Genomic DNA, 14,220 nt, shown 5'->3' with positions numbered 1-14,220 from the left:
CCTATAGCCATGAGTGCCCACCATAAGTTCCTATATGTGAATTTCATGAAAATGTTACGAGTGAATGTCTAAGATAAATTTGGGGCCCAGGTGGTTATGGCAATACAAATGTAATATTATTGCTCTTATAACATTTCATGTCATTAGCACCTTTAGTAATATATTTACTGAGAAAAATGGTGATGTGTTCAATACTTATTTTACCCGCTGTATCTCTCTGCTATTTTATGATATAAAATTTTAAATACTCTGTCCATTAAATAAGAATAAATGACTGCTATCCCCTTGAGTGCTTTTTGCACAAGATTTACAATTGAATGTAGGAAAGTTCTTACTTCCTATTGAAAACAATTCCTATAACTCATCAGAGGAGAGGAAGTGGAAGGCCTTTTTAGCCACATGTGTGGCAGTTCAGTCTGGTTGTGTTTGGACAGGAAGTGCCATTAAGAGGCTGGAAAAAAAACACAAAGAAAAAAGCTTTTATCAAACCCAGCGGGAGTACCCAGTGGAAGCAGTGTAAAGGCGGAGAAGAGGAAAAAAAGGCTATGAACTGGTGTAATCAGACTTGAGGTACTGAAAGTAAGTGTTCAGGTTATTTGTTATCGTATAAGATCACATGGCAGCTGAGGGCTGGGCTAATTTTGTTGTGGTTTGCAGGCAAGATCTCATTTCATTATCTTGACAAGCTCAGGTAGAGTTACATCCTCACCAATGCCACCTGTGGCCTTCTGTTCTTAAAACTTGCTTCTACTGGCCCCCCGGTGCCTTTTCACCTTATGAAGAATAACTTTCATCCTCTGATTTTACCRTGTGTGTGTCTATGTGTGTCTGGGCATGTTTTTGTTACAGTGTGGGAACCATTTTCCAGAAAAAAAGGACCTTGTGGGGACCGAATGTGCATCCAATTCAAAATTCAAAAATACTTTATTGATCCCAGAGGGAAATTAGGTTAATCAAGGTTAAATCAAGGGGACCAAAGCCCCATGGGTACGGATGCTAATTTTGGGTGGGGGTTTGGTTTAGGACCAAGGTGGGAATTGAGTTTAGGTTAGTTTTAGGGTCAGGTAGGCACCTGTGAAGTAAATTTTTGGGTAAATGGTCAGGGTTAGACTATAAAATTACCAGAAAATGAATGAATGTTAATCCACGGTCCCCACGGGGTTGAAGAATATGTGTGTGTGTGTGTGTGTGTGTGAGTGAGCAAAACGGACTCGAATGAGGATTCAGGTTCTTCCTGTTATCATTCTGCCTTGATTAGTTTTTTCTATTATTCAAGGAGTCTTTTATCCTGAACCATCGGCCCAATAAGTCTTGTGCCTAAAACCAAAGTTTGGTGCCTTGTCACCTGCTTTCTGGCAGCTGCAGACTGTAACAGATACAACACTTCTTATAATTAGTCCTGTGAGTTTGCTGAGGTTCCTGTCAGGTCAACGTGTCAAGGATGGACAAAATGACCTGACAGGAAGTGACACATCAGCACAACAAAAATAATTACATTTGTTTAGGAATAGAAAAATAAAAATATCAGGAAGGACTTGGATTGATTATTACTTCAATGTTTTTTTAACCTTGCTTTTCTGCAATCCCGTGTCTTTGTAAAAAATAAATAAATGATCAGAATTGTAACGAGTGCAAATAACTCCTGGTCTTTCATCCGGTTAGGCTGAAAGATAAGCTGTAATAATTTTGGACAAACTTTAAAAATATTATGCATTGTATTTATTGTATAATTTGTATAAACTTTTCGAACTTGTTTCATGTATTTCGAAGGATTCTCCTTCACTACCACAGCAAATTTTAAATATCTGTCAAATTGACTGAAAGTCATTTCTGTGTAGACTAACTTTGTGTGGCAGCCATTGACTACAAATGTTATTTAGTTATATACCAATGATTACCATCTGCAATTTTATAGAAAATGAAACCTGTGTTTCATGAGATATTTTGGTAACAGAGACAAACAAAACTATTATCAATTCAATTCAGTTAATTTATATAGCACCAAGTCACAACATACGTTGTCTCAGGGCACTGTACATGAAAAAGAACAATTTGCCTTTCTGCAGTGAGCAATAATCACATTAAAAACTATTTCCATGAAGCAAGTAACCTAAAATAAATAGAAGTTCAATATTCTGGTTTTGTGTGTGTACATGTCAAACTATTTATTCTCACTGATTTCAGCACATGCTCAACATTTTTTATTCAAAACTTCAAAGCCTCCAGTAAATCACCTACAGTATCAGCAGGAGGTATTATTACAGCATCACACATGAGCTGCTTGATCTGAACGGAGGAAAGTAGGAGCGGCTCAAAGTGACCTGTCCTGCTGTGATCAGCAAAGGTTTTTGATGCAGAACAGGCTTAATGTTGTTCCAAACCTGACCCAAAACTCAGTTATGCAGCTCTGCAGGTCTGCTTCCTCTGTACGATCGGTCATCCTGCAACGACTGATTTACTGAGCTGAAGTGTCGTTGCACCGAACAAGTGCAGAATTATTCAGCATATACAATAGTATTGTTCTTGGAAGTGGCAAAAAAAGTATTTTTTGTTTTGTTTCTTTCTTTTTTAWATAAAATTTAAATTTTTTAATAAAATCTAACACATTAAAACTGTGGAATACAGCAGGTTAATTTATAATAGTTTTATTTAAAGAATAAAAAGAAATATTCAAAACATTCTACAAAAGTGAATAAAAAGCAGCCTTATGCACAACACCGAATATTCATTTTTTTCAAGTAAGATTTATTTTTAATGAACATTTACTTCTTATTTGGCTTGATGAGCACATGGGTACAGTTTAATAGCTCAGTGTTTTAATGTTTCTCTTCTTTTCATGTCACTGAGTTGAAGCAGAAGCAGTGTTCAGCTGAGGGCCAGAAACCCAGATATGTTTGTTGAACAGCTGAGATTTGTGGACACGGACAACACGTGATCAGAAACTATGAAAGTGTCTCGTTGTGTTTGACCCGATGAGAATCAAACCATGAATAGAGAATGAGATTGTTTCAATTAGACAAACAAGCTGAAGCAATATATACTGTCTGCAGGGGAGAACCACCTGCATTAAACTGTGTATGACATGAACTGTGAAGATGACGAAGTYTTCATCACATCAGATCTCTGATCATCATCAGAGAGTCACTGCTGTGTGTTGGTTCAGTTCAAAAATGTAATCCTTCATGTATAATCCCACTTTATGAACCCCACAGGGGACAGTATTTCATCAGTATGAGTTTATTTTTGGATTGTTTTACAGAATTTGCTGTAAATAAAGTAGAAATGACACGGAAGACAAAGTAAGCTCGGTGGTCAGTGTAAATTCAAATCCAAGTTGATCAGGAAGTGTTTATGCAAAGCATTGCCAAATCCTTTTTTGGCTCGCTGTGGCAACCTCTGAGAAGTTAGCAGCCCAAAGAAAAACACCATTAAATTAACTCAGTTTAAAGTTTGTGTCATGGGAGTTCGCCCAACCGGTCTACATGTGTTTTGTGGACTTGGAAAAGGCGTTCAACCGAGTCCCAAGGGGGGCCTTGTGGGGGGTTCTCCGGGAGTATGGGGTACCGGGCCATTTGATACGGGCTGTCAGGTCCTTGTACGACCGGTGTCAGACTCTGGTCYGCATTGCCGGCAGTAAGTCGGGCTCGTTTCCGGTGAGAGTTGGACTCCGCCAAGGCTGCCCTTTGTCACCGATTCTGTTCATTACTTTCATGGACAGAATTTCTAGGCGCAGCCGAGGTGTTGAGGGGATCCGTTTTGGTGGCCTTAGGATCGCATCTCTGCTTTTTGCAGATGATGTGGTCCTGTTGGCTTCATCGGAACGAGATCTGCAGCTCTCGCTGGAGCAGTTCGCGGCCGAGTGCGAAGCGGCTGGGATGAGGCTCAACGCCTCCAAATCCGAGGCCGTGGTCTTGAGCCGGAAAAGGGCAGAGTGCCTTCTCCGGGTCAGGGGGGTCGCCCTGTCTCAAGTGGAGGAGTTTAAGAATCTGGGGATCTTGTTCACGAATGGGGGAAGAAGGGAGCGGGAGATCGACAGGCAGATTGGCGCAGCGTCTGCTGTAAAGCGGGCGCTGTACCGGTCCGTCGTGGTGAAGAGAGAGCTGAGTCAGACAGCGAAGCTCTCGATTTACCGGTCGATCTACGTTCCTACCYTCATCTATGGTCATGAGCTTTGGGTCATGACCGAAAGAACGAGGTCCCCGATACAAGCGGCCGAAATGGGTTTCCTCCACAGGGTGGCTGGGCTCTCCCTTAGAGGTAGGGTGAGAAGCTCGGTCATCCGGGAGGAACTCAGAGAAGAGCCGCTGCTCCTCCACGTCGAGAGGAGCCAGTTGAGGTGGCTCGGGCATCTGGTAAGGATGCCTCCTGGACGCCTCCCTGGTGAGGTGTTCCGGGCACGTCCCACCGGGAGGAGGCCCCGAGGAAGACCCAGGACACGCTGGAGGGACTATGTCTCTCGGCTGGCTTAGGAACGCCTTGGAGTTCCCCCGGAGGAGCTGGAAGAAGTGGCTGGGGAGAGGGAGGTCTGGGCCTCCCTTCTGAAGCTGCTGCCCCCGTGACCCGACCCCGGATAGGCGTAAGAAAATGGATGAATGGATGGAGTGTCATTTGGACTGGGTTGCCAAGAAAGTATTTTGAGGAATGTCAAAACCAAAGTGGATTGCTGACATTTTAAAACGACTCTAATCTGAAATTTCAAATCTCAGATTTAACTTTTTCATCACTTTTTAATACATGAGAAATGTTGAGATTATTTTCAAACACAATCGTATATTAGTACTGCAGCCTGTGGAATTTTAGTTAGGAATATCATGTTTTTGATGGAATAATTGTGAAATGTAAACTATTGCTTTAAGTAGTGAAAAAAACTTTGCTCAAGTCTATTTTTTCCCTTCTGTTATTTTATCAAAAAACAATCAAGAATGGAACATGTTCACATTTTTACAGCTTTCAAGACAGGATTTATTTAATTATCTTAACTTTATCTTCAGTTTATTGTTCTTTTTTTGTAAACCTTAAATGTCTCCAACATCATTGTTGATGTAAATTTTAAAAAAAAAAAAAAAAGTAATTGCTGCACAAGATGTTTAAATAATTTTACAAGTTTATTTCATCACCATATTTAACAGAACTATCATTTTAATTAACACTTCTGTCATTTTCTTCATCTAGTCTCTCAAAAAACTAAAACTCATCTACATCCGAGCTGTGACTTAACTTTCTCCACTGTTTAGTTTTCGATAGAACAAGAGGAAATTTCTAACTTTTAGGTGATGAATTAGTGCCTAACCGTACTAACCGAATACATTTTCATATTGGTTAATTATGTSTCTTTATTTGAATTTTTTGTGCCAGATACAAGCTTTTTGAGGGTGAGACTGCACTACATTGCTAGCGCTTGCTATGGCTGCCTGATCTCGTCCAAAACGACATGAATCCTGCATGCATTTAACCCTTAAACTACTGCTTTTACCCTGCATTTCCATCCTGTTCAGCTCAATACTTGTCATGTTTTTATGAGATGAGAAATGCAAGACTGAGAGGAAAGCTGCACCATTTTTCACGAGGAATCATTGCACCTGGAATATCACACATTCCTCGGAGAGATTTGCAGTTATTTAAGGGTTAACTAGGTCTATTAGTTCTTGCTTGTGTTACAATAAATGCATGCCATTTCTCAACAGAGAAAAAAAAACATTGGACAAAAATACCAGTATTGCACTTTTTTTTGAAAAAAAAGTTTCTCTTTTGTTATTGAAAATGATAAATGCATTTTCAGGAAAAGAAGAATGCATATTTTTAAGTCTATTTTATATATTTCCACACACATCACCATATTTTTACCTACTTTACTGTTGGCATATGTCCTTGGAAATAAAACACTTTGTTTCTTGTGTCTAATAGGCCTATAGAGTCCTGTCAGTACTTCTACAAAGACTATACTCTGCAGATTGACATGGCATTCAACGTGTTCTTCTTGCTTTACTTCGGCCTGCGTGTGAGTACATCTCAGATCCAGCAGGRGTTCTTGTTTTGCTTTTCTGTATTTATAATAACAACTTTGAATTTGTTTTACCTGCCCTCCTTCCCGCCACAGTTCATTGCTGCTAATGACAAGCTGTGGTTCTGGCTGGAGGTGAACTCGGTGGTGGACTTCTTCACGGTTCCCCCGGTGTTTGTGTCGGTGTACCTGAACAGGAGCTGGCTCGGTAAGAAGGCACCCATTTTTTTTCCCCTCAGCTTGTTGCTTGAGGTTGTATTTGCAAACAAACTGCGACACCACTGAGTGGAATTAATGGGACGAACTGCTGAATTCATCAAGTAAGCTCATGACATCTGGTTGTTTATTGTGATAACAGCAGCTGGCAGATAAACTTAATAGCCATGTCAGGATTTGTTGTTGTTGTTGGGTTGTTGCATGCGTTTCAGTAACATTTAACTTATTCCTGTCGTGTGAAATCCAACACAGTAACTCACAAGTTTAATGACTACGTAGCTGACAAGCATTTTATTCATCAAGTTCATGCTGGTTTGCTTTGTTTGTATCAGGCATTATCCTGCAGCTGTCTTTCAGATACCCTTTACTTTTCCATCAGAGCTTTCCTCTGACACTTGATGTAACACTAGAAGGAAATCAGGCTGGGATTGATGGTACACAGATGGATACAGAAGAGAGAGAGAGAGAAAAGGGACAGAGTAAAGGTATTAGGCTTTGTTGGGGGCCTGAGCCCTAGAATAGAAGTCAATCTGTTAAATGTGTGAAGCTCATCACACAGAGGGGCTGTGAGGAACTAGAGGATTACAAGGGATAACATTTTTTTGTAGCTGTATTTTTGGTTCTTGTTGGTGCTTTTTGTTCTGGTGAAGCCACCAGAGGCCAGTGTTTAAGTGTTTTAAAAACCTCCACGTTTAGAGTCAGTTTGAAATGTAAAAAAAAAAAGGTTTCATGTTCTTGTGTGTTTTCTTTGAGCTGATGGATTGTGACTTGAGGTGAAAGCAACAAAAAGTGGAATGATGTGTTGTTGGTGGTTGTTGCCATCTAGTGGACATATGGGAGCATGGTTGTAATTTAAACAGCTTTATTTAACCTTCTTTTAACAAACATTCTTAATATTTAATGAACCAAATGATGCATCTAAATAAAAACTAATCATATTGTACAGTTTTTTTAAGCAGCATATGAGTATTTTACAGTCATTCATTGAAATTTGACTGGTTGGGCTGGTTGGTTGTTCTATTTCCTGCTTCTGTCCATGGACGTCTGAAACTCACATGATTCATTTTAAATGTAGAAATATAAAAATTGCCCACTAAATAAATAAATGCACTTAAAATGTATCTGTTAATTTTNGTCAGGAAGTGCAAAAACATGTTGACAGCTGTGGAGGACTGAAGCTGTCCTAACTACAAATAAAAGCAGAAATATATAATTGGACCAATAACTAAATGAATACTCTTAAAATTCATCAGTTAAATGAAAAAAGGAGAACTTTACCTCATGTTTTATCATGTATTTGACCTTCATATTTATTTTTCCAGCTTAATTCCAACAGATAATATATTTTAGCACATAAATTACATTTTACTGTTTCAAAATACATATTTTTTGTTTTTCCTTTTACTTGTAGATGCATTTGTGTCTATACTCTTATATTTAATTAGTTAAATGAAAAAAGGAGAACTTTACCTCATGTTTTATCATGTATTTGACCTTCATATTTATTTTTCCAGCTTAATTCCAACAATTTATATATTTTAGCACATAATTTAAATTGTAATGTTTTTTAATATATATACTTTAATTTATTTTTATTGATTTTATTTCCATTTCCATTACATTTTTCGGTTCTGCATGCACAATCAATCTGCACATGGATCCTGCTCTTTCCTGTCTGTTGACCAATAGGAGAGGAGCTGATCCAAGGCCAGCTTATTTGCGAAATGAGGCAGAAATAAATACGGTGAAGTAAAAACAGACAGAAAAATGTAAAAACACACAGATATAAAAATACTTGTGGGAAAAAACAAAAAAAATTATAAAACAAATTAGAGACAAATGCATCTACAAGTAAAATGAAAAACAAATATATATATAATTTCAGTAAAATTTAAATTATGTGCTGAAATATGTAGTTTATTGGAACTAAAACTGAAAAAAAAAAACAATTATGAAAGTCAATTAAATTAAATAAACCTGAGGTAAAATTCTCCTGTTTTTAAATTAATTGGTACATTTTAAGTGTTTTTATTTATTGGACCATTTATTAAATTCTATTAATTTTAATTATGACAGTTTTGGTCTTTCATATATGCATTTGTTTTCATTCAGTTCTTTTTATTTGCATGCATGTTGAATTTTTTTGCTTTCATTATGTTTGTGGAAGGACATATTGCACTATTCTTGCATCACAGCTTTTCTTACAGCYGTGTGTGAATGGAGAGTGTGCTGAGACAGAGGAATGTTTATTTTTACTGTGTAACCTTTGCATGAAGTAGCTCTGACAGACAGCTGAATGAATGTTTGGCAGAATATTTTTACTGTGGAAAGCTTGCAGTGATTTGGAGAAGCTGTAATCTTCAGATTTTAAAATTAAAAAGAATTAAACATATGCATACTGAATGCATACTGATGTTGAAAGATTCTTAAATGAATGCTTCAAAATGGCCACTAAAAGGTAATCAGTGTACAAAAGTTAAACATAACAAACAATTTAGACAAAACCTAATCATTTAGTTGTATAAGCACCAGTTTATATCACAACGTATTTATATCACAGAATAATTATTATATTATTCCTGCAATAATCTGCCTCCTAATCTTTGRTTATGGTTACTGTGAGGTTTGATTTAGTTGTGGTTCTAATGAGCAGCATGGCATTTCTGTTGGATTCTGTCTCACCCAGTTATGTTGTTGTTTGTGTAGGTGGTGTTCTTTTTGTTGTCTCCTCAGCCCTGCATGACTCAGTGCTATTCAAACTCAACACTAGGTATAAAACTGAACTGACGTTTTCTGTAATCCCTCCCCCCCAGTAGAAAAAAGAGATTCAGTTGGTTATGGATGATTAGTGCCTGCATTTGTTTATTTGGTTAAACAGAGGTCAGAAATGTGATGAGGTCATCACCAGCTCAGTGAAATCTGGGTCCGTATTCCTGTGGGTCTTCAGCCAAACTGCCAATCTGTCTGTCCTGCTGCCTGAACATTTTCATGTGAATACACTCCCAATATTTCTAAAAACTCTTATTCATCAGCATGCTCCTTTTGTCCACAACAAATTGTGGATATAGACACTGGGTTTCAAACATGTAATTGTGGCATATGGGCATCCTGTCGATCTTTTACACTTAAAATATGTCAAAGTTACTTCTTTTGATAAGATCTTCAAGACTTAGMAACAGTCAGATGTTTCAGGGTTTTCTTCCAGAGATGGTTTAAAAACAGAAGAATTCAATGACCCACTTAAACAAAACATCAAATTCAAATGTTTAATGGAAATAGAAACTGTAATATTACTAATACCAACATTAACCAACAAGAAATCCTGCTGTGTTCCACTGAGTAAATGTGTTTTATAGATGCCACTGTCAATATTTAATAATTACTAACGCTTTCATGATTATTTTAAAGTGAAACCTGACATTTTATAAAATGTTTTATTAGATATATTCTGGACTTTTTTATAAACAATCAATCAAAAATGCAACAATGAGCTTTAAGTACTTTAGGTTTAATGCAAAATGGAAGTTGACATTTACCACAGAAGGAAATGGAAATGTGTATTAGGTTTAACATTAAATATACTATTAGTGCAACAGTTTTACATARTGCATTTAGATTATCTGCAATTGTGAGGAAAACCAGCAGAAATTGCCAGATAAGCTGAGAGCAACTAGTTTATGACCAAATGAACCAAATTAATTTTCAATCAAATGAACAAGGCTGAATTTTGACATAAATGACACAAAGGAAAGCAATATTTCATATTATTTCTTATTCATTTAATTTAGAAATGCTACTAAATTTTCAAATGAAGCATTTGGTTGAACCACACCCTCTGACAGGCATTAAAATGATTTGTGTAGTTTTACTGGTGATGAAAGCAACWCATTTCAGATTTTATTTTCGAAGTCGACACTAAATTATAGATTTATTTATCGTGTCAACTTTTCAGTGTTTTAGTTGCATCTCTCATGTTGTGCRTTTAATTTTAGCATCAACAGCAACAAGAGTTATTACATCAGCTGTGATTAATTTAGGGATTATTGTTGGACCACTAAATCCATGAAATATTAATCATTGCTGGAACTTCCTGGTTCTCCGCCATGCAGCTCTGCTGGCTTGTCTCGTGCTGTGGGGCAAAGATACACGCTGTTCTTTTTTCCAAGCTTAGAGAATGATTTTTTTTGGGGGGGTGGGGTCGGTTGTTTGTTTGAATGAGATGTAGGCTATACTGTAAAGCCCAGCTGATGAGCACACTCCCAGTCTGGCCTCTTCCTTTCTCTGGATGAATCCTAAAGGAGCTTAAACTCTAATATCCTGATGGGAAAAGGGTTTGATTTAAGCCTGCAGAAAGCACTGAAGCACCACCAGGATGCTAAAAAATATCAGTTGCATCTCCGAATAAAAGAGTTGCTTTTGATGCTGACTGGTTGAGTGCGAATATGAACGCACTCAGCTTTTCTTGGGATGGTTTTTGTCTTCTTGAAGAAGGATTTTTAGAAGCAGAACCGTGAAGAAGAGTCAGATTTTGGATCTGGAACGTTGTTCTCGTAGTTTTAGAAAAATGATTCCAACAAAGATGTTAGTGTACAGGGGCCCTGATGGAGGCACACATACTGATACGCTTCTAAATACAMCAAATACAACAAGACGCAAGAAGTCGACTGGAGAGCTTTTTCAGAATGGCTACAGGGTCAGGATGGGCCACGGGCAGGTCCACGACAAAGAGGACCAGGACAGCTTCTGTTTCAGCCTCGGTGGATGCTTTCACCTAATCTCCTACTGGGGTAAGACCTGCAGGAAAAAAAATAAGGGGAATCTCTCTAATGCTTTAGATTGGCATGTCCAGAATGATCTGGACACTTTGTGTCAGCGGGAGCAGGTTCAGGATCTGGCAGCTGGAGTTTGAGCTCCTGATGTGGCGAAAGTTGAACAGATGTTCTGAGAAGGCAGACTGCAGCGTACTTCATTTTCTAAAAATAAATAAATTAAAAATGCTTATTTACACTTTGAATTATTTTTAGCTGAATAATGTGCTGTAACATTTTTGATTTGTGTGCMCTGGCTTTCACACAGATTTGATTCAGTGGGGAAATTCATCAAACCAATTAATGCAGATGGATTTTACTAGATCATAATTCTCCCTACACCCTGAAATCTGCAGCGYTTGCAGCTTGTTTCATTCTCAGTTTGTTTTAATTGCTTTGCTATTTAAGGTGGGTTGGTGTTCATTTTAGCAGGTTAACTGTGGCGCGCTCAAATTAATCAGTTTAGGTTTTGAGATTTTTAAGACAGAAATAACACTAATCATTGTATGAAGAAGGTCATGATATCACATTGCTTTGATGGGATGCAGAAGCTGTTGGTTACGTCATCCTTAAACTGTTGGCAACAGACACTGGCTTCATTTTTTTCCCTTCTATAAATACCCCTAAATTTGAGATTTGACGTCACATCTGTTTACTCATTCAGTTTAGCTTTGGCACGTCCACCTGTTATTCCTCCAGGTTTTCATCTCTCTCTCATTCTGAGTTTTGTATCAGGTAGATGTAGGCGTGTTGTGAGACTCGCAGGCAAAAAAAGCTGTGCTTTGAGCTGATGAGGAAACAACTGAGATGCAGAGCCTCTTTTTATATTTTTTACCATTCTGAAAGGGTTCTTTTTGTGCAGTAAGTCTTTGTGTTGCTCGATCAGTCTGGAGTAAAAAAGTTTTTTATTGTTATGAACGCTTTGAAGCTAGTAAATATGGACGAAAGCCTGAAAGGTACAATGCTGTTGTCAAGCCACAGTTTAATGTAATTGGTRTAATACGTTCTGACAGCTTTTCTTTATTTGTTTTCTGACAGGTTTGAGGTTTTTAAGGGCCTTAAGGTTGATTCAGTTCTCAGAAATTTTACAGTTTTTGAATATACTAAAGACGAGGTAAGTGTTCAGATACTTTCCTTTTTAATTTTTTCTTTCTACACAATCTGTATTTTTTTTCACCTGGTTTTATGAGTAAACTTTSAGTTTAAATGATTGTTTTCTGGCTGCAATCCTGAATATGTGTTTATTTTGAAGTAAAAAAAAAAAAAAGCTTTGTAGTGTATTCCAGAAACACAAACTTTAATTTAATCAGATGTCACCTGTTTTAAAGTTCATGCAACCAGAAACACATTGATGGTCACACTTGACATCCTGCACACTATCATCCAGTCTTGAATGAAACGGGCTTCTCTTTTTGCCCTTGCTGCTGAGAATTAAAGCTTTTGGAACAGATGTCAGCAACAGCTTATAGCAYAACCAAATCCTTCAGAATAATCTTCTTAGTCATTGACTGAAATGAAAGTCACGCACAAAGAACTGAACACTGAGTGTGCGTGGATTTTTATACTGCAATAAGAMTTACATAGAACATCGCCTTTATAAATCTAAAGACATTTGCTCGTAAAAATGCATCATATTTAGGCAACATTGGCTAAAATTATTTTATCATTTCTCCTTTTTTTAATAAAAGCAGAATATAAGATATGTACAATTACAAAAATAAACATTTAAATAATTGAGAGTTTGAACTAGATTTTGATAATAAATATACATTTATCTGAAAAGTGATGCTTCTTGAATAAAAAAACAACTCATAACTGATTCAGTAATTCTTGTCTTTTTGTGTCATAATCTTAAAACAGCAACTCAATTAAGCTGGTCAACTTGTGTTCAATCTTCATAAGCACATGGCTAACAGCTGCTGGGTTCATCCACTTGGTAAGTTGGTGGCAGAAACTTCTCAAAGGTTGTGTTGTTTGTATAATTGCTGAAAATCAGCACACTCCAGCTTCGTAGAGGCTACAATGTTCAGCTCTTTAAATTCATTCAGAACATAGAGAATCCTACTGTGTGCTTTGGTTTTGCTGTTGGACTTTATAGCACTGTATCAGTTACCATTTAAGAAAACCAGCACTGTGCTAAACTCAATAGTTTCACAACACCGCAGTATTATTCATTCACCTGAAACCAACTGTATTCTTTAATTTGTCTGAAGTCATTCTTTGTTTGCTCGGTTTGAAATGGCTGCAAAATTTGTGTTACTATTTTTATGCAGGACAAGGACAAGAATCACAAAATAACTTTTGCCAAGAAATCATGCATATAGCACATCAGTAATATGTTACTCTAACCTGTTGCACTGTTCAGTCCCTAACAAATAATTCAATAAATCTGTTGTCAATCCTTCTTTCAGGTGGAAAACTCAGGGGATCCTTGGGAAAACTTCCAAAATTCCCAAGCACTTTCCTACTGGGAATGTGTCTACCTGTTAATGGTTACCATGTCCACTGTCGGCTATGGAGACGTTTATGCAAAAACCACCCTCGGTCGCTTGTTTATGGTCTTCTTTATCCTTGGTGGTTTGGTAAAAAATCTCTCCTTTATTCCTGCTTTAAAATACTCTACACAACCAGCCATCATGCTCCACCAGTTATTATTAAATGCTGGGACAGAACTCAGGACCCCATTCCCCTGTTTGTTTTATTTTATACTGATGTACTGTAGTTCACCTCTTCACCACAGTATGTAGCATATCATGTACTGTATGAGCTTGCCTTGTTACATACTGATTCATGTAGAACATTTGAAAGTTTTTGCTTTTTTTTTAATTGAATGTGTAAGTATTAGAGTTTTAAGTTGCTCCACCCTCCTCCTTCCCCTTCCTCTTTCAACAAACACAGTGACGGGAAAGATTTAATGAAGCTCAGTTTTACTAATGCAGCAACATTACTCAGCCTCACTCTGCACAAATGTACGGTTTAGACTGTACCATTGCATTAATTTACAAAACAGTAAATAACACTGAGCTATTTGCAAGGGCTATTCACATGTATTTTAAGGCTACGTCCTGCAAAATCAAGCTAAATACCGGTTTACTATCTGCTCTGAACTGACCACCGTCCATCCATCCATCCATTTTCTTCCGCCTATCCGGGGTCGGGTCACGGGGGCAGCAGCTTCAGAAGGGAGGCCCAGAC

The 14,220-nt window shown here is 37.6% G+C and overlaps 1 protein-coding gene across 18 annotated transcripts in view; it reads left to right on the top strand.

Annotated features, from left to right (window-relative positions):
- LOC106517014 (calcium-activated potassium channel subunit alpha-1) overlaps window positions 1-14,220 on the top strand; it is a 90,009-nt gene that overhangs the window by 34,466 nt on the left and 41,323 nt on the right. For 16 of the 18 annotated variants that reach the window (XM_014007679.1, XM_014007678.1, XM_014007677.1 and 13 more), the window contains exons 4-8: window positions 5,905-5,998; window positions 6,098-6,209; window positions 12,064-12,139; window positions 12,886-12,961; window positions 13,437-13,607. In XM_014007679.1, coding sequence (XP_013863133.1) covers window positions 5,905-5,998; window positions 6,098-6,209; window positions 12,064-12,139; window positions 12,886-12,961; window positions 13,437-13,607 — 529 coding nt within the window. Of the gene's footprint in view, window positions 1-5,904; window positions 5,999-6,097; window positions 6,210-8,167; window positions 11,982-12,063; window positions 12,140-12,885; window positions 12,962-13,436; window positions 13,608-14,220 lie in introns of those variants that run through there. The other 2 variants (XM_014007692.1, XM_014007691.1) reach the window with 2 other exon arrangements.

Source organism: Austrofundulus limnaeus, unplaced genomic scaffold (assembly GCF_001266775.1).
Source record: "Austrofundulus limnaeus strain Quisiro unplaced genomic scaffold, Austrofundulus_limnaeus-1.0 Scaffold43, whole genome shotgun sequence".
In the NCBI taxonomy this organism is placed as follows: domain Eukaryota; kingdom Metazoa; phylum Chordata; class Actinopteri; order Cyprinodontiformes; family Rivulidae; genus Austrofundulus; species Austrofundulus limnaeus.
This window is presented reverse-complemented; position numbering and strand designations above follow the sequence as displayed.